Below are 25,007 nucleotides of genomic sequence, written 5' to 3'. Positions count from 1 at the left end.
GCCCGGCCCCGCTCTCCGCATCTGTGAGACGGGCCGAGCGTCTCTAGCTGGCACGAGGGCTGGCCGTGCGTCCGTTAAACAAACGTTCCCTAGAGCCCTCTCTGTGCCAACACATGTAGACTCTGAGGATTTGCGGTGAATAAATCGGGGTGTCTGCGGGGGTGTGGAGGTGTGGACAGGGGTCCACCCACAAGCAAACCCAGGCGCGAACGGCCGCGAAGAGCGATAAGCGCCGCAAAGGAGATGGAGTGATGGACGGGGGAGACAGACAAGGGGCGGCTCTGTTACCGGGAGCACAGGGGCCCCTGGAAGCCCTGGCTGGCCAGCCCATTTGGTATTAGGGAAGGAGGAAGTGACATCGGAGGTGAGATTTGGAAGATGAGCAAGAGGTGGCTGGTGGCAGAGCGGTGCAGAGGGGAAGGCCGGGCTGTCTGGGTGCACATGGCTCTGACCAGCCAGTGACAGTGGGAGGGGGCAGAAGGGGCTGAGAGGTCAGTGGAGGTGGGGTCCCCAGGACTGGGCAGCCCCCTTAAAGAGAGTGGCCCTTCTCCGGGAGCTTGGGAGGCCATGCACTGGTTCTGGGCAGGGAAGTGACATTATCACATTTATATGTAGGAGAGGGATAGCAGCGGGTGACAAGAGGAGGGCAGGTCCCCAGGCTAGAAAAGCCCAACCCTGGAGTGGTAGCCTAGAGGGAGAGAAGAGGGGCACAGATGAAAATGTAGACAGTGTCAGCCTGCTCTGCGCTGTAAACTGTTGTGTCAATAACTGGCAGGGTGCGAGGGGCGGGGAGCGCCTGGACAGCTGCAGCTCCCCAAGAGCGAAGTGAAGAATAAGCGCTTTTCAGCCAGGACCTCTCATTTGGTGCCTAAACGCATGTAGATGGCACCTCCGGGGAGGGTAGGGGGCTGGGGGAGCTGGAAGAGGGGTCCTTCGCACCCCAGCGAGGAGAGGGCTTGTGGCGTCTTGCCTCCTAATCGCAGGTCTTGGGCCTGGAGTGGTGCCAGCCGCTGAGGGCCTTTTGCATGTGCCTCGGGTGGTGTAACGGGCGCCCCAGCCAGGCGTGGAGACCCCGTCCGCCAGCCTGCCCTCCCCGCCTGACAGCAGCGCCCAGCGACCGGCTGTGCCCCCCCACGAGCAACCAGAGTGGACCGTGCCCAGCGCCCCGAGCGGCGGCCTGGGCCGAAGCCTCGCCCGGCAAGGTGGCACCGTGGAGCCATTACACCACCCTGGACATGCAAAGGGCCCCCCGGCGGCCACTCGGGAAACGGGCCAGAGGGAGACACGCCTTCCTCCCCTCTCTTGTCTTCCCCGCCCTAGCTGACGGCCGCCGGCTCCTGCTGCTACCCTCCCGAGGGCTGGAGGTATTCCCACGCGCACAACGCCATCCTCGGGCCCTTCGGGGAGCTCATGACCGAGGCCGACATCCTCCGAATCGAGCAGCAAATCGACAACCTGCAGGTGCTGCACAAAGCGCAGAAGCTGGAGGCGCGCCTGGAGCAGCTGGAGCTGGAGCTGGAGCAGCTGCTGCCCATCTCGGCCGCCCTGTCCACGCCGCGCTTCACCGTCGACCCGCGCCGCATGCACGGGCGCGCCGCCAGCCTGCCCGCCTGGTGCAGCAAGATCGCCGCGCTGCTCAAGAGCATGGCCACGCTGCTGGCCGCGCTGGGCGGCCGGCCCGCACACCTGGCCGAGCTGCTGGCCGCCGACACTGGCCAGCCGCTAGCGCCGCTGCCCGACGCGCCCTGGCGGCCCGGCCCGCAGTGCCTGGGCCGCTCGCACTCGCTCAGCTGGTGCCGCGAGGCCGTGGCGCGCGAGATCCTCGAGTGCGGCGTCTCCGTGCGGCGTCTCCGCGCCACCTACGAGCAGCGCGCCCAGGGCCCAGCGCCCGCGCGCAGCCCGTGCCGCAAGCCCTCGCCGTCCAGGACCGCCCCGGGCTGCCAGCCCATCCTCGAGGAGGACTATGTGGCGGGCTGCCCCGGCGAGCCGAACGCTGCCGTCACCAATGGGCCGCTGCCCGTCGGGGAGGGCCCGTGCGACCTGGGGCCGCCCGAGGGGTCTGGCCACCAGGCGGTGCTGCCTGAGCCCGAGCTGCTGGCGCGCCGGCCGCCGCTCTCCACCGAGCTGCCAGGTGTCCAGGACTACATCGACTTGCGCAAGGAGCGCATCGTCTATCTCTTCCTGGAGCACTGGCGCAAGTGGACCTGCCGCGGGCCCGCGCGCCTCGCCCAGGCACGCCTGCGCAAACTGCTGCCCCGTGTGGTGGCCGCTGCTGGCGACGGCCCGGGCCCCGACGGCGACGGCCCGGGCCCTGACGAGGGGGCTGCCTCCCCGCCCCCCGCAGCCCGCGGCCCCAACGGGCAGCTGCTACGCGTGCTGAGGCAGCGGCAGGTGGTGGGCAAGCTCTTGGGCCACTGGCGGAGCCTGCGGCGAGGGGCACCCTCCTGCCAGCCCCGCGGCCCAGGCCTGGCGCACGGCCTGTACTGGCCGGAGCACTTCCTGCCGCCCCTCGATGGCGGTGCCCCGCCGCGCTACGACAGCCTCACACTGGACCTTTTCATGCTCGGCTACTTCCAGCTGCTCGAGATGGGCCTGAGCCGCGAGGAGCGCAAGTTCCGCCACCTGCTGTGCTACGAGATGTTCGACCGGCTGGGCAGCCACCCTTGGGAGCTCATCCGCCTCTTCCACCGCGTGGTGCTGGAGGAGGTGGAGGCTGGCCGGCGCCGCTGGAGCGACGGCTTCGAAGACCTCAGGTGCCAGTTCTTCGAAGACGGCCCGCAGGCCCAGTCGGGCCGGGAAGAAAAGGCAGAGCAGGAAGAGGAGGAGGAAGGAAAGGAGGAAGAAGAGGAGAGGGGGCAGGCAGAAGAGGCTGCTCCAGCTCCGACGACTGAGGACTGGCCAGAGCAGCAGCCCGAGGCCCCCGCCCCTGCCCCGCAGCCCCCGCCCGCCGAGCCGCCCCCACCGCCGGACCCTCTTGGTTCCGAGGCCCCTGCGGAAGAGCCGCTGGAGCTGGTGTCCGCGATGGGCGAGTTCAGCGACGAGGACATCTGCCGCTACATCGACCGCAGCTTTTCCTTCTGGAAGGAGAAGGAGGCAGAGCTGTTTGACATCTGAGCCGCGGGATGTGGAATTCGCCTCACCCGCTCTGGGGCCTGTCAGCTGCCCGCGGGAGGTCAGAAATGGACAGGAAGCACCCAGGACGAGGGTGGCCTCGGAAAGCTCCGGAAGGCTCAGACTGCCCCTGCTCTCGAGGGCCCATCGGGGCCGGCCATGGGAAACCTCGGCCAGGAGAGGCAGCGCGTGGCGAAGGGCAAACCAGCTGCCCCCTCCGGTCCTCGGGCGGGCTCTGTGTGGAGCCGGCAGAAGGATCAGCTCCCGCGCGTGGGGGGACAGCGGCCCCCCGGGGAGCTAGTGCGGCTGTCTTCCTCTCTCCGGCTCCAGCCAGCTCCTGCCCTGGCTGAGGACAGTGAGCAGGGCGCAGCGTGACGTGTGGTGTGTGTGGACCCTTCTCTGTAACGTCCAGTAATAAAGCTCTCTGCTGTGAGGTGCCTGTCTTGGACACCCCACCCCAGTGTCGGCCCAGCCCTACAGGTGGAGCTGGTGTCGGCTCCCGGGAGGGCAGGCGTGGGTCAGGAGGGCCTTCACGGGGGTGCTAGGGACAGTCTGAGCCGCCCAGAGCTGCCAGAGTCTGGGGCCATCTGTCCACCTGTCCCTGCAGGGAACCAGGGGTTCAGCCCAGTGACTCTGTTCAGTGCTTCCCTTAGCTCTGCTCCCCCAGAGCTCGGCCCCGATCTGTCTGGCGCCACTTCCAGAACACGGGGACTGTGGCCAGGCTCCTTCCACCATATGTCCCTCAGAAGGGCCTCAAGGATCCTTCCTGTGCCCCCGCTCTTTGCCCCAGGCCCCCTCCTCTCGGTCCACGTGGCGCTGAAGCTCTGTGGTTGTTTCAGGAGGAGGAGGAGCAGGCCTGGCTGGCCAGCATGCCTGCCTGGAGGCGGGACCTCCTGCGGAAGAAGCTGGAGGAGGAGAGGTGAGCGGGGGGCGCCGGGGTGGGGGCTGCCAGGGGGACCATGCCCCTGAGGTGGTGGCTCCCCCCAACACTGGCTCTTTCCTTCCAGGGAGCAGAAGCGGTGAGTGTGTGGCCCGCCTGGTCTGCCTGCCTCCCCCAGCCCTCCCCGCCAAGCACCTCCCCTCTCCTGCCAGTAACTGCTCCCCTCCCTCATTAACTTAGCCCCTCTGCTCTAAGGACCTCGCTCGCACATGCCCCCAGCTGCCACTAGCCCAGCCTTTTCCTCTGTAGTTAACTCAACCCCTTGATCATCTGCCCCTCAAAACTTAGTTTTTTTCTGCCCTCTCCGGTAATCCAGCCCAGTTCTATCCAATGACCACAGCATGCAAGCCACAGGTGTAATTTAAAGTTTTCTAGTGGCCACGTTTAAAAAAGAAAGAGGTGACGCTTACTTTTAATAATATATTTTATTTCACCCAATATATCCAAAATATTCTTTGAACATAAAATCAGTAAGAAAGTATTCATCAGAGGCTCTGCGCTCCTCTGGAATACCGAGGGTCTTCCACCTGCCACACCAGCTAGTTTGGGTGGACGTGCTTGGCGGCATGTGTGGCGGGTGGCTGCCCTGCCCAACAGCGCCGATCAAGCCCCCATGGGCCACTAATTACCAGCCGGGTCTCCCCATCAACCAGACGGCCAGCCCCCGGGCGCCAGTCCCGGCCCTCCAACCCCTCTCCTCACCCCCAGTTGCGGGGATCCCCCTTGCAACAGCCTCTTGCCAGTAGTGCCTCCAGCCCATAATAACCCGACCCTAGCCTCCCACTCAGCTCCCCGTGTGCACCCAGTGAGCTCTGCCCCAGCTGGGCCCCTTCCTCCCCAGCAGCCCAGCCCACGTGTCCCCCAACCTGGCTCCTGCCCCTAATGCCCTGTTAATTAACCCCCCTCGGTCCTCAGCAGTGCTCCCCTGCCTTCCCTAAGCCCCTCCGGTGCCTGGCCTGCCCTCCCTGTGCCCCCTGCGCCCCCAACCCCCACCCCAGTATTTGCCCCCCGCCCCACCGCCAGGAAAGAGGAGGAGCGACAGAAGCAAGAGGAGATGCAGCGGGAAAAGGAGCAGTCGGAGAAGCTGCGGACGCTGGGCTACGATGAGACCAAGCTGGCGCCCTGGCAGCGACAGATCATCCTGAGGAAGGGGGACATCGCTAAGCACTAAGCCTGGTGGCCTCCCACCCGCAACCCCGTGAGCTCGGGGGCCCCCCAGCCGCGGCCGCGCCTGCGGGCTGCGGAGGAAGGGCTGGGAGCCGCAGCGCCCTCCCCGGCTGGAACCCCCTCCCTGCCTCCTCCACCCCGACCTGCGACCCGCGCCCCCGGTCCCCGCACCCCCAGCCCATGGCGACGCTGGAGCGCGCCCGCCCGCCGCAGTCGCTCAGAAAAAGTGCCCAAGCTGTTGACTCAAAGAGGCTGCTGCTTTGCATGCTCATTTACATATATTTGCATGTTGGTTGAATGTCAAAAGGTGCAGCGCTGTCCCGGCCCGTGGGTGGCCACCGTCTTCCTGCACCCGGCTGCAGCCCCCTCCCCCGCACCCCGGAACCCGCGTCGTGGGCGCATCCTGGGTGAGGCAGCCCGCGTTCCGGGAAGGGGTTTTCCTCCCGCCGCGACCCAGATCTGCGCGGCCCAGGCCACAGCTCCAGGCCCGCCAAGGCTTCCTCTCAGTCACTTGTTTACCGGAAACGGTGAAAACGGCAAACTGCCCATCAGGCCGGAGACCGCTGCCCCGGGACCCCGCCACCCCCACCCCCAGTTAGGTCTGCGCCACGTCCCCAGCCGGGTCCCCTCACTCTCCGTGCCCTGACGTGCCCCGGGTGGGCTGCGTGGAGGGCCAGGGGTGAACCTGTGCCTGTGGCCACTGCCCTGCACCCCATTAAAGCACCGCCTGCACCCCATTAAAGCGCTCTCAGCCGCCCGGGGCTTGGCTCAGCTCACTGTCGCCACCGCGGACTCTTCTCGCTCTCTGGCCCACCGGGCCTGGGGGGCTGAGAAGCCGAGGGCCCTCTCGACAGCCCCAGGACCCCAAGCTCGGGCCTCTTAACACCCCCAGCCGCGCGGAAACACCAAGCAGCCTTCTTTCGTCATGTTTAATACCAAGGCCTCGGCCACAGTCAGGCCTGTCCCCGGAGCCCCTCCCCGCGGTGGTCGTCGGTGGAAGTCGCCTTCACCGGGGGCGCGCGGGATGAGGCCACTTGGCGCTGCTACGCAGGCCGGGGGCTTAGTAAGTGACATAAAATGTCTACACGCGTAAGTAACCGTACTTAGGGCTTCTCAAGGGCCGCGCTGCAGGCGGCAGCGCAGGTCCTCGGCGCAGCCGTCCAGCCCCATGCGTTCCAGGGCCGCGTAGACGGCGCCCAGGCCGGCGGGCTGCTGCTGGCGCCAGCGCTTGAGCATCTCGTACTGCTGGTCGCGGAAGCGGCCGACCTCCACCTCCACGGCCTCGATGTCGGCCTCGCGCAGCCCCAGCGTGCGCACGAACTCCTTCCAGCGACGCGCGGGCACCGCGTCCATCACGTCGTAGAGCTGCGGGCCCGGCTGGAGCACGGCCGCCGCCGAGCCTGCAGGGGGTGCTGCGGAAGGCGCGGGCGCCAGAGGCGGAGTCGGGGCTGGGCCAGCCGCCGGGGCGCAGGCTGGACAGGAAGGCCTGACCCGGGTCGGTTGGGGAACAGGAAGTGGGCAGGTGGCTCCTGGAGAAACCACAACCTCCCACCTCCCGCCTCCACCTCCGAAGAATGGGGCCGAGGCCTCCGAGCCTGAGCTCATTTACCGAGTGTCCGGTCGGGCAGCTGCTCCCAGGGCCATGTCACGTTGGGGCAGGACGCGTCCTGGGGCTGGGGGGGCACAGGGGTCCAGCTGTGGCCTGCCAGCTGGACGGTGCCGACCTTCTCGGTGCTGCCGGGTGGGGCCAGCAGGGCGCGGGCGCTGGCAGGGGGTGAGGGGTCGGTGGCCTGGAACCCAAGAGGGGCCCTGGGTCAGCCCCGTTTGTCTCGTGGGACCCCTTTCCTGGGGTCCCTGGCCAGGATTGAGCCAGCAGACTTCCTCCAGGGCTGCCTTCCCACGCTTGCCCCCGTGGCCCTGCGGGGGGCTGTCTCTCGCTTCCATCTTCTGGGCAACCTTCACTGACCGCCTCCCCGGGGGGAGGCCTCCCCATGGGGGTCCTCAACCCACTGAACTCTTCCCTCCTCTCGACTTGTCGGGACCCCAGTAGACGCCCCTGGGGGGCAGGGCCTGATACTCGGCTCTTGGCACATTCGCTGGTTGGGGTCCCTGGGTGGCGCCAAGGCCCACTCTCCCACCTCCAGAGGGCTGAGGCCCCAGTGTTGCCTGCTGCCCCTCTTGCCCCGGGCACTGCTGGGATTCTCACCTGCAGGGAGGTCAGGGCCTCTGTCCCAGCCTCATCTGCTGAGAGAGTCAGAGAGGGTCCAGTCAGCCCCCAGGCAAGTCTCCTGGGGTCCCCTGCATCCCTGCCTCAGTTTCCCCCCTGGATCTGGGTGTGTGCGCTCACCGGGAATCCCGGGCTTGCGAGGCAGGCAGCGGCGGTACGCGTAGGTCAGGGTGGCGCCGAGCAGGAGGGGGGCCACCAGGCCTGCCAGGAGCACCTGGACCCAGAACACTGGAAGAGCAGCTGGTGGGTGTGGGTGCTCAGCTCCCCTACCTCCCCCGGTCCCCCCAGCTCTCCCACTCACGCTCCCAGCGGTCCACCTACTCTGCCTCCAGCCGCAGACAGCAGCGCAGTGCTCAGGACAGCTCCCGAGGGTGCTCCTGCCACGGAGCAGGGGGGGGGGGAGTAAGGGGGTGCAAATCCAGACAGAGGCGCCCCAGCACTGCCTGACATTGACAGCCTCTTCATCTGGAGGCCTCACCCCTGTCAGCCTCACTCTACCCTGGAGTGTCCCCCGAGTACTGCTGGAACACCACCTGTGTCCCCAGCAACTGCATCGGCAGCTAAACCTAAGGCCGCTGGAGTGTAGCCTCCCTAAGAAGAAGGACTTCTGCCTACCACGTTCCCTGCTGCATCCCCAGCATCTAGAACAGCGCCTAGAACACAGCAGGGGGTCAGGACACGCTTGGCAAGTGGGTGAGGCTCTGAGCACCTGACTGCTCGGCACAGCCCAGGCCCCGGGGAGCGCCTGCTCCCATCGCCACGTTCCAAACGGAGAAGCCCTGGATTAGAGAGGCTAAGCCACCACCCAAGAGCACTCAGGGAACAAGCAGCAAATCCTGAGTCTAAGCTCAAGCTCCAGGACCATGTCAGCGTGACAATCTCTCAAGGGACATACAGCCTTTTTTTAAAGATAGAGTCACACTCGATACAATCCACCCAGATTGCACGAAGCCTATTTTTAATGTATAGTCAGAAGGATCACCAAGGGCAGCTCTTGCAGGGAGTGAAGTGAATCCCGATTTCCCTTCGTTGTCCTAGCTTTGCCCAGCCACCTCCCTGCCCCTCCCGCCAATTCTCCCCTCCTTCCCAAGCCAACAGCTCTTCCCACTCCCCCCAGTGCAGGGAAGCTGGTTACGTGGGGCAGGGCGCGCAGCCATCGCCATGTTCATAGAAGCCAGGCAGGCAGTCCCCGCAGTCAGCATGTCTGTCCGAACCTGCGGCCGGAGCGGTGGCATGCGTCAGGATTAAGAGGAAGGCGCCGGGGAAGGGGAGCTGTGGGGGAAAAGAGCCTGGGACCGGGCACTCACAGGGAACCCGCGGGTGGCGGTGCAGCGCCGCGCAGTCCGGGCAGGGGCGGCAGTGGAAGGGGGAGCTGCCGATGCAGCGCCTGACGGAGCACTCGGCGAACCAGCCCGGCTCGCAGCCACAGCGCGTGTCGGCCACCGCCGAGCAGTTCTCCAGGGCCACCTGGGAGGCTGGTGGGGGAAATGGGGAGGGCAGAGGCGCTCAGCCAGGGTCCCCGTGGAGAGGAGATGACCTCCCAGAGAACAGAGATGGGGACAGACCAGAGAGAGGCATACTCCAAAAGGGAGAGAGGCACAGACTGGAGAGGCACAGGGAACCAACCGAGAGAGGGACCAAAGCACGCTGAGGCCAAGTTGGGGCACCGGCACCCGGGCTGGGTGGGCACGGGGCACTCAGACCCACAGGCTGGGCCCAAGTGGGCTGCTCCCCGCAGAGACCCACTGGCACGCCCGCCCTTGAGTCACCCCTTCCCTGCCAAGCACCCGGCAGCCCTCACCCTGCTCATCACAGGCCTGGCAGCGGGCACAGCGGGTCTCGTGGTGGTTCTCCCTGGCCAAGAAGGTGCCCTGGGGGCACGGGAGGCAGGTGGAGGCCCCACAGGGCTTTGTGCAGGGGGCCTTCAGGTAATGCCCTGAGGAACCAGGACGGGGTCCATCAAACCTGCTGCCCACCGTCCCCTCCCTGCCTTCCTACCTCTGGACCCCCACTTCCCTCCCCATCTGCCCGCACCTGGCCCTGGGCTCCCACCACCCCATCCCCATCCCTGGCCTGCCTACCACTTTCTCCCACCCCTGCCTGACCCCTCCTGCCCTGCTCCCTCCACCCTGGCCCTCCCACCCCAGTAGCCGCTCACCGGCTGGACAGCCCCCACAGCAGGAGAGACCACTCCTCCTCTGGAGATCGCGGGAACAGTCGCACCGGGGGTGGGCCAGGCTGCCCTGGCTGTGGGCACCCAGCAGCACAAGGAGGAGAGCCTGGGGGGCGGGGGCTGCTGACTCCCAGCACAACGCCCCCATGCCCAGTCTCCCCCGCTTCAGAGGCCCAGCGCTGCCCTAGGTCTGTGGACAGAAGGGGTACCCCTGGGGGGCAGGGTGAGACCAACTTCCTTCTCTTGCACAGCCCGGGCTTCCAGGAGTAGAGGGTGGCTCTTGCCAGCCCCCCTCCCAGGACATGTCCCTTCACCCCCACATGTACATTTAGAGATGGGGGACAAGGATCCTTCTCTGCCTGGGGCCCCTGGAAAGGTGCTTCCTTCCAGCGGAAGGGGCCCTGCCCCGGCTGGGCCTCTAACTAGGTCGGAAGGGAGGGGGAGACCCAGTGCGCCCCTCCCCACCCCTGCGGGGAGCCGAGCCTGGCCCGGGGCCCCCTCCGTCGCCCGCCCCACGAGGAAGGGCTCGAGGCTGCCCCCAGCCCCACTCACCACAGCCACCGCCGCGCAGCCCCCCAGCTGCCGCTCCATGCGCCCTGGCGCCACGCTGGACCCAACGATGGGCGTGGGCCCAGGGCTTCCCCTCCCCGCCCCTCGCCCCGCGCCAGGGCCCGCCCCGTGCCACCCCGCCCGGCTGAGCAGAATCCGCCCTGGGGGTGGGAGCCAGGGCGGCTGCCCGTTCCCGGGGCAGCTGAGCCCACGAGGCCACCAGCCCGCGCTGGGCACCTGGCGCCGGTGGCCCGGGTCACACTGGGGCACACATCGGAACGGGACTGCCTCCCACTCCCCCGCCAGGGCTCTGGCTCCAGCCTCGATGCCCCCCGCCGAGGAGGGGGCTGGGCGGGAGACCCGCCTTCCCTAGTACTTGCATGGGGGTGAATGCAGGGGCTCCCCTCCCCCAAAGCACCCTCAGGGGAGCCTGGGACCTGTCCCCCTGCCCAGTGACATGCACTCTCGGGGTGCGCCAAGGGCAGGGCCCTGTGGGCACCGCATGGAAGCCTCAGATGGCGGAACTTGCCAAATGGCAAAGGAAGAGGCTTAGTCCTGGGGTGCCGTGACCCCTGCCCTGTCACTTCTCTGCTGCATTCACTGTCCCCTCCAGCCCACCGCAGACGGAAAGGAGTATAGGGGGTCAGAGAAGGAGAAAAGGGGCCTACGCTGCGTCCATGGCCCCTGCATCTGGAAGGCGGTGGGTTCCCAAAGCAAAGAACTCTTTCCAGTGGGGTCTATACAAGGCTTTATAAAAGATCCAAACCTCAATAAATACGCAACTTTACACAGAGCCCTCCCCAAGGCTGCCAGGGGGACTGACAGGAGGGCAGGGCGCAGGGGCCGGGCGAGGGTGGAGGTGGGAGGGGCGGCCTGACACCCCGAGCCCTGGGGCCCAGCCCAGAGGCGGGGAGCAGGGAACTTCAGGGGGTCAGCCGGCAAGGGACACTGCCCGGGGGCCCGCTCGGCGAGGGTGGAGGCGGGGGGCATCTGAGGGGGGTCCTGAAGCCTGGGCCCTGCCGGGGACCCCCGCTTCCGTCCATCCGTCTGAAAAAGTGCAAATCAGGGACCAGGTGGTAGGCAGGGTCCTGTTGGCGTCTGGCCTCGTGCAAGACACAAGGCGGCAACGCAGCAGTTGCCGGCACCCCCGAGGCATGTGCTGTCTCTTGGTCAGTGGCACCCTTGGGGCCTCCCTCTGCTCAGACCTCTCTGCAGGGGAGGGGAGAGGAGAGACAGAGCTCCCGTGGCGTGGCTGATGTCATTCAGCCCTGCTCCCCAGAGACGGCCTGCCTCCTGCCCATCCTGCTCCAAGGGGCAGGTCTCGGGCCCCCTCTCCCATCGCCATCCCCAGCAGCTGTCCACACCCACCCACGAACTGGGCTTGGGCCCCAGAGATGCCAGCCTGCTGGGGCCCGTGCCCTCCCCCGGGCCGGCCCACTCACGAGGCAGTGAGCGTGGAGTTCAGCAGCAGCGTGGTTCTGATCCGGTAGAGCTGGGCCAGGGTCAGCTTCCTGTGCTGGGCAGAGAGCCCGGGGGGGGACTCGGGCTGGACCCTGGGCGAGGCCCCCAGGGGCAGCGCCCTGCACCTCCTCCTGGCAGGGCCCGGAGGTGCCCTGGTCAGGCAGCTGGCTCCGTCCTCCGGCTCTGACAGCTCGGGGCCGCTGCCAGGGCTGGGGGCCCCCCAGCCATCCCAACTGCACCCGGCTTCCCGAGGGGAGCCCCGAGTCCTCGCATGGGGGGCCGTGGCGGCCAGGCAGAGCTCCGATCGGCTGCGGCTAGGGGCGGGGGGCACTCCGCGGGCGGCAGCCCCCGACAGCAGCTGGAGGAGGCTGGCCTCAGACTTGGACTTGAGCAGGTGCGGTGGGCGAGGCAGCAGCTGCACAGGGGTGCGGCGGCGGAGGCGGGGCGAAGGGGCCGGCGAGGGGGCTGGTGGCCACCCTGGGGGCTGGGACGCCGGCTTGGCCACGGGGGCCGGGGCCACGAAGTCTTGCAGGGAAGTGGGGGAGAGGGTGCCGTATGCAGAGTCCACGGAGCAGGAGCGGCCATCCGCCGGGCCCAGGGGCAGCAGCTCGCCGGTGGGCGTGACGGACGAGGTGCTGAGGGAGGCCTCGTCCGACTGGGCGTTGTAGGGGCCACCCTCGCCCTCGGGGGAGGACGGCGTCTCCCCGGGCTCCACCACGACCACGGCCAGCGTCTCTGTGGAACCGTCCGAGGCGCTGTGGGACGGAGGAGAGAAACCAGACGGTCCCAGTAATGCACGGAGGCGCGGATGCGGCAAGCAGGTGGCACAGGGGTCTGAACTCCCCCCACGGATGCCAGGAATGGACCCCAGCTGAGGCTAGAAACAGTCTCAAAATCCTCCACGTGCTGCTCTGGGCAGCTACCACCGATTGGAGTTGGCACCCCAGTTGGCAGCTGCCAGCCCTGCCCCACCTCTGACCGGATTCGGAGCCCCCAAAACGCCCCCCACCTGGTTCGCCACATGGGGCCATCGGAAGCGGTGTGGCGTGCCGCCCCGTGTCCGTGGCCTTGACCCCGGGTTCAGGGTCGGAGCCCATGCTCCGCTGGGAGTGGCTGGGTGGCCCCGGCAGGCATACCCGGGCTGGGAGTCGAGGCTGTGGCTGCTCTTGCGCAGGGTGGTGGGGGAGCTGGCGGCCGAAGCGCCGCTGTCCCCGTCCTCCTCCTCCTCGTCCTCTCCCTGCTCGCCCTCCTCTTCCAGGCTCTGCAGGGGCGGCTGGCTGCCCGGGGGCTCCTGCGCGCGCAGCCGCTGCAGCTGGTTCTGCGACAGGGGCGGGAGGGTCCCTGAGCGGCCCCCTCGGCCAGGCCCCCCCGCCCGCCGCGCCCCGCTCGGCGCTCACCTGCGCGTTGTGAATGGCGTCCACCCAGCCCCGGCACAAGGCCTGGCCGCTGGCCTGGAACGTGTAGGCGCCCACGGCGCTGCGGAGCTCGTTCAGGTGGATGAGGAGGAAGGACCCTGAGAGGGAGGGCCCCGCGTCAGCCGCGCCCGCAGCCCCTCCCCTCGACGGCCCAGCCCAGGAGCGGGGCCCCGGGCGCCTCACCGGGGTCCCGCAGCTCCCGACACACGATCTTGTCCACCAGCAGCGGAGGCCTGATGACCTTAGTCCTCTCGGCCTTCTTCACCGCCTTGGTGACCAGGAGCAGGTCGGTGAAGAGGAAGCAGTACACGTCCATCTGGGGGGGGGCGGAGGCCAGCAGGGGCCGTCAGGAGGGACACGTGGCCTCGCGTCCGCCCGTGGGGTCCTCGGATTTTTACAAACACCTCTCCACCCCCAAAATGAACCCGTGAGTAAAGTGAAAACGGTGATTTTCTTTCATTGAGTTCCACATGCGTCATTTATTTCGATTGAAAGTTAATATTTACGGGACTCAGGAAGGGATTCACAGCTACAACACCAAGCACGTGCAACAGAGAAACAATAAACTTATCAAGATTCATCACAATTAAAAAGGGTGTGATCGAAACACAGAAAAGACAACCTGCAGAATGGGGAAATAATTGCAAACCATGTATCAGATAAAGGTTTAAAAACCCAAACATATAAAAAATTCCTATAACTCAACAAGAAGACAAAAATCCCAATTGAAACTGGGCAAAGGACTTGGACTGACATTCCTCCAAAGAAGATGTACACATGACCAAAAGCAGACTGAAAAGCCGCTCTACATCCTTAGCCACTGGGGAAATGCAAATCAAAACCGCAAGAAGAGACCTCTTCACGCCCCCAAGGGTGGCCATTATTCAAAAAAATAATGTAGTGTATGCAGAGAAAGTAAGATTTAGCACATTGTTGGTAAAACTGCACTGCCTTTGTGGAAAGCAGTAGGGTGGTTCCTCAAAAAGTCACGTAGAAAATTGCCACACGACCCAGCAATCCCACTTCTAGGTATAGACCCTAAGAAAGTGAGGACCGTCTCACACAGCTACTTGCACACCCATGATTATAGCAGCATTACTATTCCAACAGTCGAAAGGGAGAAACAAGCCATACCCATCAACAAATAAATGGATTAACAAAATGTGGTCTAAACACGCAATTGAACATTATTTGGTCATAAGAAAGGATCAGCTGAGACCTGCTGCAACAGGCAAGAACCTTGAAAACACAATGCTCAGTGAGAAAAGCACGGCATATAAGGACAGATGCCACATGGGGTCACTTAGAAGAGATGTCTAGGCACAGCAAATTGGCAGAGACAGAAAGTAGATTAGGAATTACCAGGAGACGTGGAAGGGGCAGTGTTAATTTGTAGATATGGAGTGTATGTGAATAAGAATGAATAGTTTTCTCGGGAAGCGATGTGGCTCAACTGATAGAGCATCTGCCTACCATATGGAGGGTCCAGGGCTCAATCCCCAGGGCCTCCTGGCCCGTGTGGTGAGCTGGCCCACGCACAGTGCTGCCATGTGCAAGGAGTACTGTGCCACGCAGGGGTGTCCCCCGTGTAGGGGAGCCCCACGCACAAGGAGTGTACCCCACAAGGAGAGCGGCCCCACGTGAAAAAAGCACAGGCTGCCCAGGAGCAGCACCACACACAGAGAGCTGACGCAGCAAGAGGACGCGACAAAAAGAAACACAGATTTCCGGTGCTGCTGCTAAGGATAGAAGTGGTCACAGAAGAACACACAGCGAATGGACACAGAGAGCAGACAACTGGCGGCGGAAGGGGAGAGAAATAAATAGAAAATAAATCTTTAATTAAAAAAAAGAATTAATAGTTTTCTAAAAGTTAATACCTTTAAAAACCCCACAATTTGCAGGCTCTTGGTTAGGCAGTGTGGGAGGAAGTAAGTGCAGGGGCAAAGCTCCGGGGTCCCCTTCCACCCGGAGCCCAGAATCCAAGGTGAATTTCTCGCTCTGAGGAGTAAACTGCAGGCAGATCCCTGCCCCGAGAGCCAGGTGGGAGTCCTTGAGCCGACCCTCCCTGGCTGGTGCCCAGGGGTCCTGGGGGGACCAGTCACCTTGCCGTCCTTGCCCTCCTTCATTCGCAGGCTCCCCTCCAGCAGCAGCTGCCGCGTCTCTTCCGGGGAGGCTCCAGGGATGGGCGCGGCCAGGTCCAAGTGCAGAAACTCCTTCAGGAGCTAGGGCAGGGGGCGTGGGGGGCGGGGGGCGTCAGGGCTCCGCCTCCCCCCCCAGCCCGGCCCCCCCGCCCCTCCCCGCGCAGGGCCGCGGCGCCCACCTTGTCCACCTCGTCGTTGCTGCCCTCCACCGCCTCGTAGGCGTCGATGCGGCCCACCACGGCCGCCAGGCGCTGCCGCTCCTGGCGCTGGCGCATGCAGGCGTTGACGTGGTGGATGAAGCGCTCCACCGAGCCGACCTGGGGGCGGGCGAGGGGCGCTCAGGGCCGGGGAGGGGGCCGGGCGGGGCAGGGGCCCGCGCCCCCGGCCGCTTACCATGGTGAGCAGCGCCTCCCTGGCGCGCGCCTCGTCCGTCCTGCGCAGCACCGACTTGAGCAGCAGCGGGTACTTGGTGAGCCGCTGGTGGGGCTTGGCCAGCATGTCACTCAGCTTCAGCCGCTGGCACTGCTGGTGCTTCTCGGCCCACTGCGGGGGCGGGGCGGGGCGGGGCTCGGCGCAGGCCCCGCCCCTCAGCCCTGCCGCCCAGGCCCCGCCCCTCAGCACCCTGCCGCCCAGGCCCCGCCCCTCAGCCCCTGCCACCCAGGCCCCGCCCCTCAGCCCCTGCCGCCCAGGTACCGCCCCTCAGCCCCTGCCCCCCAGGCCCCGCCCCTCAGCACCTGCCGCGCAGGCCCCGCCCCTCAGCACCTGCCGCCCAGGCCCCGCCCCTCAGCCCTGCCGCCCAGGCCCCGCCCCTCAGCACCCTGCCGCCCAGGCCCCGCCCCTCAGCCCTGCCGCCCGGGCCCCGCCCCTCAGCACCCTGCCGCCCGGGCCCCGCCCCTCAGCACCCTGCCGCCCAGGCCCCGCCCCTCAGCCCTGCCGCCCGGGCCCCGCCCCTCAGCCCCTGCCGCCCGGACCCCGCCCCTCAGCCCCTGCCGCGCAGGCCCCGCCCCTCAGCACCTGCCACCCGGGCCCCGCCCCTCAGCACCTGCCGCCCAGGTCCCGCCCCTCAGCACCTGCCGCCCCGGGCCCCGCCCCTCAGCCCTGCCGCCCGGGCCCCGCCCCTCAGCCCCTGCCACCCGGGCCCCGCCCCTCAGCCCCTGCCGCGCAGGCCCCGCCCCTCAGCACCTGCCACCCGGGCCCCGCCCCTCAGCACCTGCCGCCCAGGTCCCGCCCCTCAGCACCTGCCGCCCCGGGCCCCGCCCCTCAGCACCTGCCGCCCGGGCCCCGCCCCTCGGCACCTGCCGCTCAGGGCCCGCCCCTCGGCACCTGCCGCCCAGGCCCCGCCCCTCAGCCCCTGCCGCCCGGGCCCCGCCCCTCAGCCCCTGCCGCCCGGGCCCCGCCCCTCAGCACCTGCCGCTCAGGGCCCGCCCCTCAGCACCTGCCGCCCGGGCCCCGCCCGGCCTCTCGGCACCCGCAGCCCGGGTAGCCGGCCCCCCGCCCCTCACCGTGACGTAGGCCCGGAAGAGGTCGTTGTCGCGCAGCAGGCCGCGCATGTACTCCATGCAGCCCTCCTCCTCCACGCAGTAGCGGACGTAGGGCTTGAAGAGGGAGCCGAACTGGGGCGGGGAGAAGCACGGAGCCCGTGGCCGCGCGCCCCGGCCCTCTCCTGCCCTGCCCAGCAGCCCCAGGGCTCGCCACCCCCCGCTTCCCGGGGAAGGACGCCGCACCTAGCGGGAGGGACCCCCCCCCCCGGGCCTGGCTGCTCTGAGGCCGCGGGCTCGTGCGGAGACAGCGGCCCTCCGGGGGCCCCGGGCCTGCCTCAGGGTCCCCGCCCGCGCCCAGCCCGTACCGTCTTGAAGCCCTTGAGGAAGTCCCCCGGCTGCAGGGGCGCCCGGGTGCGCCGCGCCTTCTCCAGCACCGGCGCCATCACGCTGCCCCACAGCCCGCGGTGCAGCCGCGCGATCTCGGGGATGTTGCTGAACAGGCGCTCCGCCTCCACCTGCGCGGCGGCAGGTGCGCTGGGCCCCGCCCCGGGCCCCGCCCCCCTGCTGGGCCCCGCCCCAGCCGCCCCGGCCCCCGCCAGCTCCGCCCCTCGGCCGGGCCCCGCCCCCTCCAGGTCCGCCCCTCGGCTGGGCGCCGGCCCCGCCCTCGCCGGGCTCCGCCAGCTCCGCCCCTCGGCCGGGTCCCGCCCCCCGCCCTTTCTTCTGCCCCTCTTATCTCCCAACGCACCCCGCACACCCAAACCCTCGCCCCCTCCCTAGTAACGGCCCCGCCCCCAGGCCCCGCCTCACCTCACACAGCAGCCCTGACTCTTGCAGGTTCAGGAGGCAGCAGAGGAACAGCTGTGGGGGGAGGGGGCGCTGCAGCCGTTGGGGGGGGTCCCGGCCCCCAAGCCCCATCCAGACCCTTAGGCCTCCCCATCCCTTCCCCTTATATGGTCTGGGGCAGCCAGGGCCAGAGAAGACCCACTTAGGCTCCAGACCCCAAAGAAAAGCCCAGCCCCCAGGGCCCACCTGGGGGTCACCTGTCCCAGCCCACCTGGAGGGGTGCTCTGGAACGCTCTCCTTCACCTCTGCCCAGACCCAGCCTTGGGGTTTCCCTTGGAGGGTGCTTCTTCCAGGAAGCCTGTCCTGAACTCCCAAGTCCAGGCTATCCCTCCCCCAGTGCCCACCCACTCCGCTCCCCCCTAGCATGTGAGCTGCTGTGCACCTGGCCAGGTATTCAGAAATGGCCTAGCCAGAGGGAGGGAGAGAGGGAGGGAGGAAGGGATGGAGGGAGGGAGGGAGGAAGGGAAGAGATGGAGGAGGGAGGGGGAGAGGGAGGGCCGGCCGTGTTAATTCAGCTCGACCCAGCGACCCTCCCAGGGCCTGGGGGGGCCACCTCCTCCCCTGGACGCAGCCCTCCTCTGACTTTCTGCTCCTTCTGGAAAGGCCCAGCTTCAGCTCAGGGGATTCCCAGAAAGACGCTGGGGGTGGGGGGCGGGAACCAGAGCGGACCCTGGGGGGGGCGGCCCCGCACTCACGCTGGTGATCACCCGCAGCTTCCTGATGTAGGAGGCCTCCGTGTGCAGCAGCTCCCACACCGCCTCCTGCTGGTGGCACTGCCGCCGCGTCAGCTTCTGGGGAAGGGCGGGTGGGTCAGCCCGAGGGGCTGGTGGGGCCTGGGGATGGCGAGCTGCCCTGCGTGCAACCTGCTCGTCTTCCCGGGGGGGACGCAGAGGCCCCGAGAGAGGCAGGGTCCCCCCTGCCATCACCCAGATCATCATGCTGGGGCCGCCTCTGCCTCTGAGATGGCCACGCGACCCGCTGCATCTCTCCTGGCCTTGGTTTCACCAAAGTGGGCTAAGGACGACGGTAGCCTCGTGGGACGTCCAGAATGGGCTCACCTGCAGAGAGGAGGGGGGAGGGGAGGGGGCTGCGCACCTCGTGCCCGTCCATGAGGTCCCGCCAGCTGTCCTCCAGCCTCAGGAAGGCGTCGTCCTCCTCGTCCTCGTCCTCCTCCCCCTCCCAGGAGTCCTGGTCGAAACGCAGTCTCCGGGGCAGCCGGGGCAGCCCGAAGAGGCTGTAGGCCTGCAGCTTGCCCTCCAGCTGCTCCAGCCTGTCCACCTCCTGGGGGAGACCAGGGGCGGGCTCGGGGGTCAGAGACCGGCCAAGAGACCCGCAGCGGCGCCCCGTCCCGAGGCCCGCGGGCCACCTACCCGGCCAAAGGCGCTGCTGCTCGGGCCAGAGCTGAAGAAGCCACTGAAGCGGCTGGCCGCCCGGTTCTTCCAGCTGTCCCCGCCCGCGCTGCCGGTGACGCCGCTGCTGCCGCTGGGCAGGGAGCAGCTAGAGGGGGCTGGGGGCTCCTGCCCCGGGATGCTCGCCTCCCCCAGGAACTCTGACATGTTCTTGCGGCGGCGGCCGGGGGCCTGGCCAGGGAGGGGCAGTCAGGCCAGGTCCACCCTGGTCCCATGGCCCGACCCCACAGGGGTGTTTCTGGGAACTCGGGCCAGCCTGGGAGGTGGGAGCGTCTCTGCACCCTGCCCTGGGATGTCACGTCCCCCGAAGGGGAGGGGGGAGGTCCAGACACAGATGCACCTGGATGACCGTCCCCCAGCCACAAGCCTCCAGCAGGTGGGGAGGGACACGAGGTGACATGCACTGTGGCTGCAAGGGGGAGAAGGGGTCCCGAGCAGACTGCCCTGGGAGGACGGCCGGGCTGGCGTGCGGGGTCCAGCCTGTGGCCCCACCCCACCCCTGCCCTGGCGCAGCCCCCCTCCTCACCAGGATGTCGAGGCTCTCCCTGCGCTGGGGGTCCACGCGCTCCAGGGCGGGCGGCGCGGCCCCGGCAGGCCGCAGGATCGGCAGGCTCAGGGACTTGGGGTCCCTCACCTCCTCCTCCACCTTGCCCTCGCTCCCGGGCTTGGCTGGGGCGGCGGTGGGCGCAAGGAGACGGCCTCAGCCCCGGGGTCTGGGCCCCCGGCCGCTGCCCTGAGGATCCACACCCAGGCCTGGCTGCCCTCCCCCGGCAGCCCCACCTGCCAGCACCTGCCCCCGCCGCCCGCCAGGCAGACACCTGTATGGAAATGAGCCTGGCCACGGCCAATAGCAACCTGAGCCCGGCAAGAAGCTTCTAGCTCCGGGAGGCCCAGCCAGTGGCCCCACTCGGCCGACTGTGGGGCCCGCTGCTCACCTTTGACCCGCAGGTAGTGTCCCCCGAATCGGTAGGCCTCGAAGGTGAGGGACAGGGGCGTGTTGGACTGGTCCAAATAGATGTCCACTCGGCCCGGCGCAATGCCCTTCCTTTCAAACACGGGCAGCAGCACCTCCCTGCCCCGGGGACACGGCATACTCAAGTCGGGGCAACCCCATGAGCCCCACTCCGTTCACACCCCCATTCCCAGTGGAGAAGGGAGGCACACACAGGACGACCCCGGTGCGCCCACACACCTTCGCACCTGCCCACGGCGTCACGCACATCCGGGTGCACACAGGCCGGCACACCAGGGCGTATGGCTACCGCCCCTCACCTGTCCACACCCGGGCACCGGGCCAGGCAGACAGGTGGAGAGGCGCAGGTGCACGGACCCCCGGCTCCGCACGGTCCACCCGCAGGTGTGGGGACTCACGCACAGGCCACCGCAGTCACAGTCACACCTGCAGAGACCCAGGGCCACGCCCACGCCCTACCCCAGCGACTTCTTCTTCATGGCCGGGACGATCTCCGTCTCGATGTCCACGTTCAGGTCGAATTTCAGGGTGAAGCACTCCTTGCTCGGGTCCTGAGGGTCACCTCTGTTAGCCTTTCCAGCGCCCAGGATGGTGACCCCAGCAGGGACGCGCCCAGCAGGGACTGCTCCAGGGGCCCTCCATCCTGGGGGCGCCCCCAGCTCCCCTCCTGCAGGGGTTCCTGCAGCACCCCCGAGCTGGGCTAAGGTGGCCAGTGCAGGGCTGTGGGGTGGGGTGGTGAGGGGGACCCGCTCGCCCTGGGGCCCGTCCCTCCTCTTGGAGTTCAGTGCAGGGTGGCCCAGCCTTGGGGAAAAGCAGGGGTCCGGGAGGGGTAGGGGGCTGTCGGGGGGCCCCAGCCCCAGCCCCGGGGCCAGGGGCACGTACGTCAGTGTGTCTCCTCCTGGCTTTCTTCTTGGAGAGTTTCAGGCCTGGGCTCTTCCCGTCCCTACAGGGGTGAGGGCAGAGGTGGGAGGCGACACACCACAGGGTTCCAGGCAATTCAGGTGCAGTCAGGTAGGCAGTGGTGCGCCCTCTGGTGGCCAACACAGGCCACTGCCGCCAAGTCAGTGGGATCTGCCCCCAGACCCCCTTCAGGGCTGGGTCTCCAGGGCTTGGGGGTGGGGAGGGGTCTGCCACTTGGCAATTCCAGGGGGAAGGCACCGAAGCATCCAGTCCCTGCACATCCGATGGAGCCCACCCACCTCCTCGCCTACCCTTTGCCATCCACGGAGCCCTCCTCCTCCTCCTCCAAGTCCGCCGCAGGGCTGGTGCGTGGGGGGCACGACCGGGTGGACACGTTCCGGGCCAGGACAGAACCTTTGGAGCCAAGGGGGTGAGGGGTGGTGCCTGCTCCCTCCCTGGCCCCCTCCTCAGCCTTCCAGCCCGGCCATCTCTGGGGGCTCACAGCCGGTCACTGAGACTGGGACACCTCCCCCCAGAACAAGATAGGTCCCTTGGCTCTGGGGAGACAGGGCTTACCATCTATCCAACCCCAGAGCCAGAAGGACACAAGGGCCCTGGATGATCCCCCTGGTGATGCCCTCCCAGGAGGAATCCCTCTGTGGCCTCAGTTTACCCTTCTATGAAATGGGATGCCACAGCCCTGCCTCTGGGATAGCTGCAAGAAGGGACCAGATTGCATCCAGCATCCATGTGGAATCTAAGCCCTCTCTTGATATAGAGGTGGAGCGACATCACCATCCCAGGGTCCACAGGAGGTGGAACAGAGTATGGACTGGAGTGGACTTACTGATATTCTACTATGGAACTTTTGTGATTAGAAGTGGAAGAAACTGTAGCATTGATGTGGAGAAAGTGGCCATAGAGGTTGCTGAGGACAGGAAGAGGGAAGAAGAGATGTGATGTGGGAGCATTTTCAGGACTTGGAGTTGTCCTGGGTAGTGCTGCAGGGACAGATGCTGGACATTGTATGGCCCACTGGGTGGACTGGGGGAGAGTGTAAACTACAATGTAAACTATTATCCATGTGGTGCAGCAGTGCTCCAAAATGTATTCACCAAATGCAATGGATGTGCCACGATGATGAAAGAGGTTGATGTGGGGGGGGGGTTGGGTATATGGGGACCCATTTTTGAATGTAACATTTAAAAAAAAAAAGAAGGGACCAAAGCCTGGGGATCCCCCACCCCCCACTGCTGTGACCACACCCGGCCACCCAGGGACCCTGGAGGAGCAGGAAATCCTTATCAACACCCCCTGATCAGCTGAGAAAGGAGACGAGCGGTGGCGTTTCTCGCCAGGCATGGGTGCCCGAAAGCATGAGTGCAGGCAGGCGGGTCCGGGCAGAGCCCTCATTCAGAGGCAGCCTCTTGTTTCCTTCTGGCCCCCACTGCCACCCTCCACCGCCTCTGCCTGGCCAGCAGGCGGGCCGGGGGGTGGAGTCTTTTCCCCGCTGGGCTGGGAGATGCAGACCCCGTGAGCAGAACACAGCTGGGTACAGACAGGCCTGCTCAGGGATGCGGCTCGGCCCGTTTGTTCTTTGCCAACAAACCACAGGAACCAGGCTTCTTTGGGTTTCCTGATTTTCATAGCCTTGCACAGTCCCGGCAGTCACCGAAACAGTGTCCCCAGAGAAGGGGTCCCGAGCTGGCCAGGGAGCTCTGGGGGCTGCACTCACCTCGGGCCGGCAGGTCAAAGCGGACGTGCGCGTCACACTGCATGGCACTGTGGAACTTGCCGTCACAGGCCTCGCAGGGGCTGAGGGGCCCGCGGCGGTGCAGATGCTGGCAGTCGGCGTGGGGGCATACCTGCAGCGGGCAGGGCGGGCAGGGGTCGGGCCGCGTCCCACGGGGACCCTGCCGGGGCAGACGGGGCTCGGGGCAGCCCACCCGCGGGGGCTGCTCTTTACTTGCACCTCCCCACCGCCCTGGGGAGCCTCACAAGGTCGGGCTCCTTTGCAAACGCCTCCCAAGCACCTGCTTCGGTAGTTCCTGGGACGCAGGGGAAAGCGCGGGGGAAAGCGGAGCCTGGAGGAGCCCGGCCTGGGGACCAGCGCTGCCCGGGGGGGCGCAGGCAGGAAGGGCAGCAGCAGAGGGGGCGGGGGCTGCCATCCGGTCTGGCACCCCCGCCTGGCCCTTGTGCCCTCCGTTCTGTTACCTACCCGGCCCCGAACCGCAAACCCGACCTTGGTCCTAGGACACGGCGAGACGGGGTTTTATGGAGGAGTCAGGGGTGGTGCTGGCGGCGTCCAAGTGCCCGCGCGGTGCCCAGGAGCCCCACGGCCCTTAAAGGCTGGCTCTCTCCCCCTCTCCCCTGGACGACTGTTTCGGGTCCCTTTTGCCTTCAAAACCTCCAACAGTCACTCCCAAGGTCCCTCTGCACTGACCACTTAGCTTAGGGGCACAGAGCTACCTGAAGGTGGTCCACGAGCTCTGGCCACCGTGCCCACCCACCTGCCCATGATGGCGGGAGCACCCTGCTTTCCCGAGGGGGCTGTGAAGAGACCAGTCCTGCTCCGACCTGCTGAGACCCGGGGAGTGCGCACGTGCTCCCGCTCCTCCGTCATCAAATCCCCCCTCTGCTACGGCTCATTGCCTCCAGCATACCCACTCGCTGCTCTTTTTCCAACCTATGGAAAGGGCAGGCCTCACAGCACCCTACAGCCGCCGCCCCATTTCTCTTTCCCTTTAAAGTCACACTCCTTGGAAAAGGGGCCAGAAGCCCAACTTCCTATTTCTCTCTTCCCATTCTTTTTATTTCTCCAACTTTTCACTTGGAAGACATTTCTAACTGACAGAAAGTCCTAAAAGTAGTGTGTCGTCATCCACGGGGTTTGAAATACAGTGAGCCTACGTTCTCTCATTCTGCCCCAAGATCCTAATGGTAGGTGTCTCCTAAGAACAGGACTTACGAGACCCCAGTGTCAGGTCGCACCTGGGAAACCTCACACTAACACGCTTTTGTCTAAATTCACGTTTCCCCAATTGTTTAAATAATACGCCCCTATCCAGGCTCCAATCAAGGTTGCACCTAGAGTTTGTTTTTGTCTCTTTGTCCCTTTAAGAAGGAATCTCAGGAAGCAGATGTGGCTCAAAGAAAGCATTCATCTATCATAAGGAGGGTCCAGGGTTCGATACCCAGGCCCTCCTGACCTGTGAGCTGGCCCACGCGCAATGCTGTAGCGTGCAAGGCGTGCCGTGCCACACAGGGGCATCCCCGTGTAAGGGAGCCCCACGTGCAAGGAGTGCGCCCCATAAGGACAGCCGCCCAGCGTGAAAAAAGCATAGCCCGCCCAGGAGTGACACTGCACACACGGAGAGCTGACGCAGCAAGATTACACAACAAAAAAGAGATGCTGTTTCCCAGTGCCGCCAAATACAAGCGGATGCAGAAGAACACACAGCGATGGACACAGAGAGCAGACAACAGGGGGAAAGGGGAGAGAAATAAATAAAATAAATAATAATAATAAAAAAGAATGAATCTCCCAGCCTTCTGTTTTTCTTTTCCATGCCACTGACTTTTTCAAGGCCTGCAGCATGGTTTTGTCTGCCAGTCCTCAGAGTAATTTCAGGTTCAGCTTCAGGCATGGTCACTACAAAGCGGACTGTGTCCTTCTCGGGCCACAAATGCAGATACGGAGCGAGGGTGGCGTCCACCAGGGCCCACTGTCCCTAGTAAAGTACCTTTTATTCTTGGTAAATAGTAAGTGACCTGCAGGGTGATACTTCGTGATGTCCTGCTCCCCAGGGACCTCCCACCCGCGGCCTGGGCGTGCACCCGCGCTTTCACCTGCCGGTGGTCACCCCGTGGCTGTTTTCCACCATTGCTCTCAAACCCTCGCCACCATCGCGCAGCACTTCTAAACCCCTGCTCGCTGGATCTGGCGCAGCCTGTGAGCAGCTGGACTTCTTGTCCCCCCGCGCTCCTCCCGCCACCCAGCTGCTCCCCGGGCTCCTCGGCAGCCGGCAGCCTCCTCTTCTCCTTAGACCTCTTTTTACCTCGTTCCCTCTCCAGTGACCTGGCCAGCTCTCAGGAGAAGCACCGCCCACCTTGAAACCTCCACCAGGACCCCCCCACACACACCTGCACCGACCTCATCTCGGCTCAGTTCAACGAGCAGCTGAATGAAACGCGTCCGCTGTGAGCTCCTGGAC

General features: G+C 66.1%; 3 protein-coding genes across 22 annotated transcripts in view; 1 reads left to right on the top strand and 2 right to left on the bottom strand.

Annotated features, from left to right (window-relative positions):
• The window catches only part of ESPN (espin), a 29,057-nt gene extending 23,082 nt beyond the window's left edge, over positions 1 to 5,975 (top strand). For 3 of the 6 annotated variants that reach the window (XM_058304529.2, XM_058304528.2, XM_058304527.2), the window contains one exon: positions 1,321 to 3,932. In XM_058304529.2, coding sequence (XP_058160512.1) covers positions 1,321 to 3,114 — 1,794 coding nt within the window. In that variant the 3' untranslated portion in view covers positions 3,115 to 3,932. The other 3 variants (XM_058304532.2, XM_058304530.2, XR_011649773.1) reach the window with 2 other exon arrangements.
• A 158-nt stretch (positions 5,976 to 6,133) lies between these two features.
• TNFRSF25 (TNF receptor superfamily member 25) lies at positions 6,134 to 10,782 on the bottom strand. 7 transcript variants are annotated; one of them, XM_058304545.2, is made up of 10 exons: positions 10,171 to 10,782; positions 9,604 to 9,724; positions 9,247 to 9,381; positions 8,753 to 8,920; positions 8,581 to 8,659; positions 7,767 to 7,822; positions 7,566 to 7,685; positions 7,425 to 7,462; positions 6,828 to 7,008; positions 6,134 to 6,630 (listed from the first exon to the last, which is right to left on the bottom strand). In XM_058304545.2, exons 1-10 carry the CDS (start codon positions 10,207 to 10,209, stop codon positions 6,332 to 6,334), a joined length of 1,236 nt encoding a protein of 411 aa, XP_058160528.1. In that variant the 5' UTR covers positions 10,210 to 10,782; the 3' UTR covers positions 6,134 to 6,331. The 7 variants fall into 7 exon arrangements, with proteins under 7 accessions (XP_058160528.1, XP_058160533.1, XP_058160531.1 ...); XM_058304550.2 differs by having other exon boundaries at positions 6,134 to 6,666; positions 7,566 to 7,673; XM_058304548.2 differs by having other exon boundaries at positions 7,566 to 7,673.
• Positions 10,783 to 10,898: 116 nt separating this feature from the next.
• The window catches only part of PLEKHG5 (pleckstrin homology and RhoGEF domain containing G5), a 36,504-nt gene continuing 22,395 nt past the window's right edge, over positions 10,899 to 25,007 (bottom strand). For 7 of the 9 annotated variants that reach the window (XM_058304539.2, XM_058304535.2, XM_058304538.2 and 4 more), the window contains 20 exons: positions 22,529 to 22,658; positions 21,105 to 21,207; positions 20,776 to 20,836; positions 20,353 to 20,444; positions 19,856 to 19,992; positions 19,447 to 19,589; positions 18,882 to 19,091; positions 18,607 to 18,792; positions 18,207 to 18,302; positions 17,476 to 17,526; positions 17,034 to 17,183; positions 16,690 to 16,800; positions 15,581 to 15,730; positions 15,367 to 15,504; positions 15,149 to 15,268; positions 13,227 to 13,359; positions 13,026 to 13,141; positions 12,765 to 12,946; positions 11,610 to 12,383; positions 10,899 to 11,376 (listed from right to left, as the gene is read on the bottom strand). In XM_058304539.2, the coding sequence (XP_058160522.1) occupies positions 11,367 to 11,376; positions 11,610 to 12,383; positions 12,765 to 12,946; positions 13,026 to 13,141; positions 13,227 to 13,359; positions 15,149 to 15,268; positions 15,367 to 15,504; positions 15,581 to 15,730; positions 16,690 to 16,800; positions 17,034 to 17,183; positions 17,476 to 17,526; positions 18,207 to 18,302; positions 18,607 to 18,792; positions 18,882 to 19,091; positions 19,447 to 19,589; positions 19,856 to 19,992; positions 20,353 to 20,444; positions 20,776 to 20,836; positions 21,105 to 21,207; positions 22,529 to 22,658 (3,093 nt within the window). In that variant the 3' untranslated portion in view covers positions 10,899 to 11,366. Of the gene's footprint in view, positions 11,377 to 11,605; positions 12,384 to 12,764; positions 12,947 to 13,025; positions 13,142 to 13,226; positions 13,360 to 15,148; positions 15,269 to 15,366; positions 15,505 to 15,580; positions 15,731 to 16,689; positions 16,801 to 17,033; positions 17,184 to 17,475; positions 17,527 to 18,206; positions 18,303 to 18,606; positions 18,793 to 18,881; positions 19,092 to 19,446; positions 19,590 to 19,855; positions 19,993 to 20,352; positions 20,445 to 20,775; positions 20,837 to 21,104; positions 21,208 to 22,528; positions 22,659 to 25,007 lie in introns of those variants that run through there. The other 2 variants (XM_058304543.2, XM_058304534.1) reach the window with 1 other exon arrangement.

The sequence above is a fragment of the Dasypus novemcinctus genome, chromosome 9, assembly GCF_030445035.2.
Source record: "Dasypus novemcinctus isolate mDasNov1 chromosome 9, mDasNov1.1.hap2, whole genome shotgun sequence".
In the NCBI taxonomy this organism is placed as follows: Eukaryota; Metazoa; Chordata; class Mammalia; order Cingulata; family Dasypodidae; genus Dasypus; species Dasypus novemcinctus.
The sequence above is the reverse complement of the archived record's forward strand: the minus strand, read 5'-3'. Positions and strand labels throughout refer to the sequence as shown.

What these genes read in the sequence shown, in the direction of transcription:
- TNFRSF25 (XM_058304550.2), bottom strand. Translation starts at nt 10,209, where the DNA reads ATGGAGCGGCAGCTGGGGGGCTGCGCGGCGGTGGCTGTG. An exon ending in GCTGCGCGGCGGTGGCTGTG is followed by an intron (nt 9,725 to 10,170) that starts GTGAGTGGGGCT and finishes CCCGCCCCCCAG; the next exon opens with GCTCTCCTCCTTGTGCTGCT. An exon ending in CCAGGCCTGTGATGAGCAGG is followed by an intron (nt 8,921 to 9,246) that starts GTGAGGGCTGCC and finishes TTCCCCCACCAG; the next exon opens with CCTCCCAGGTGGCCCTGGAG.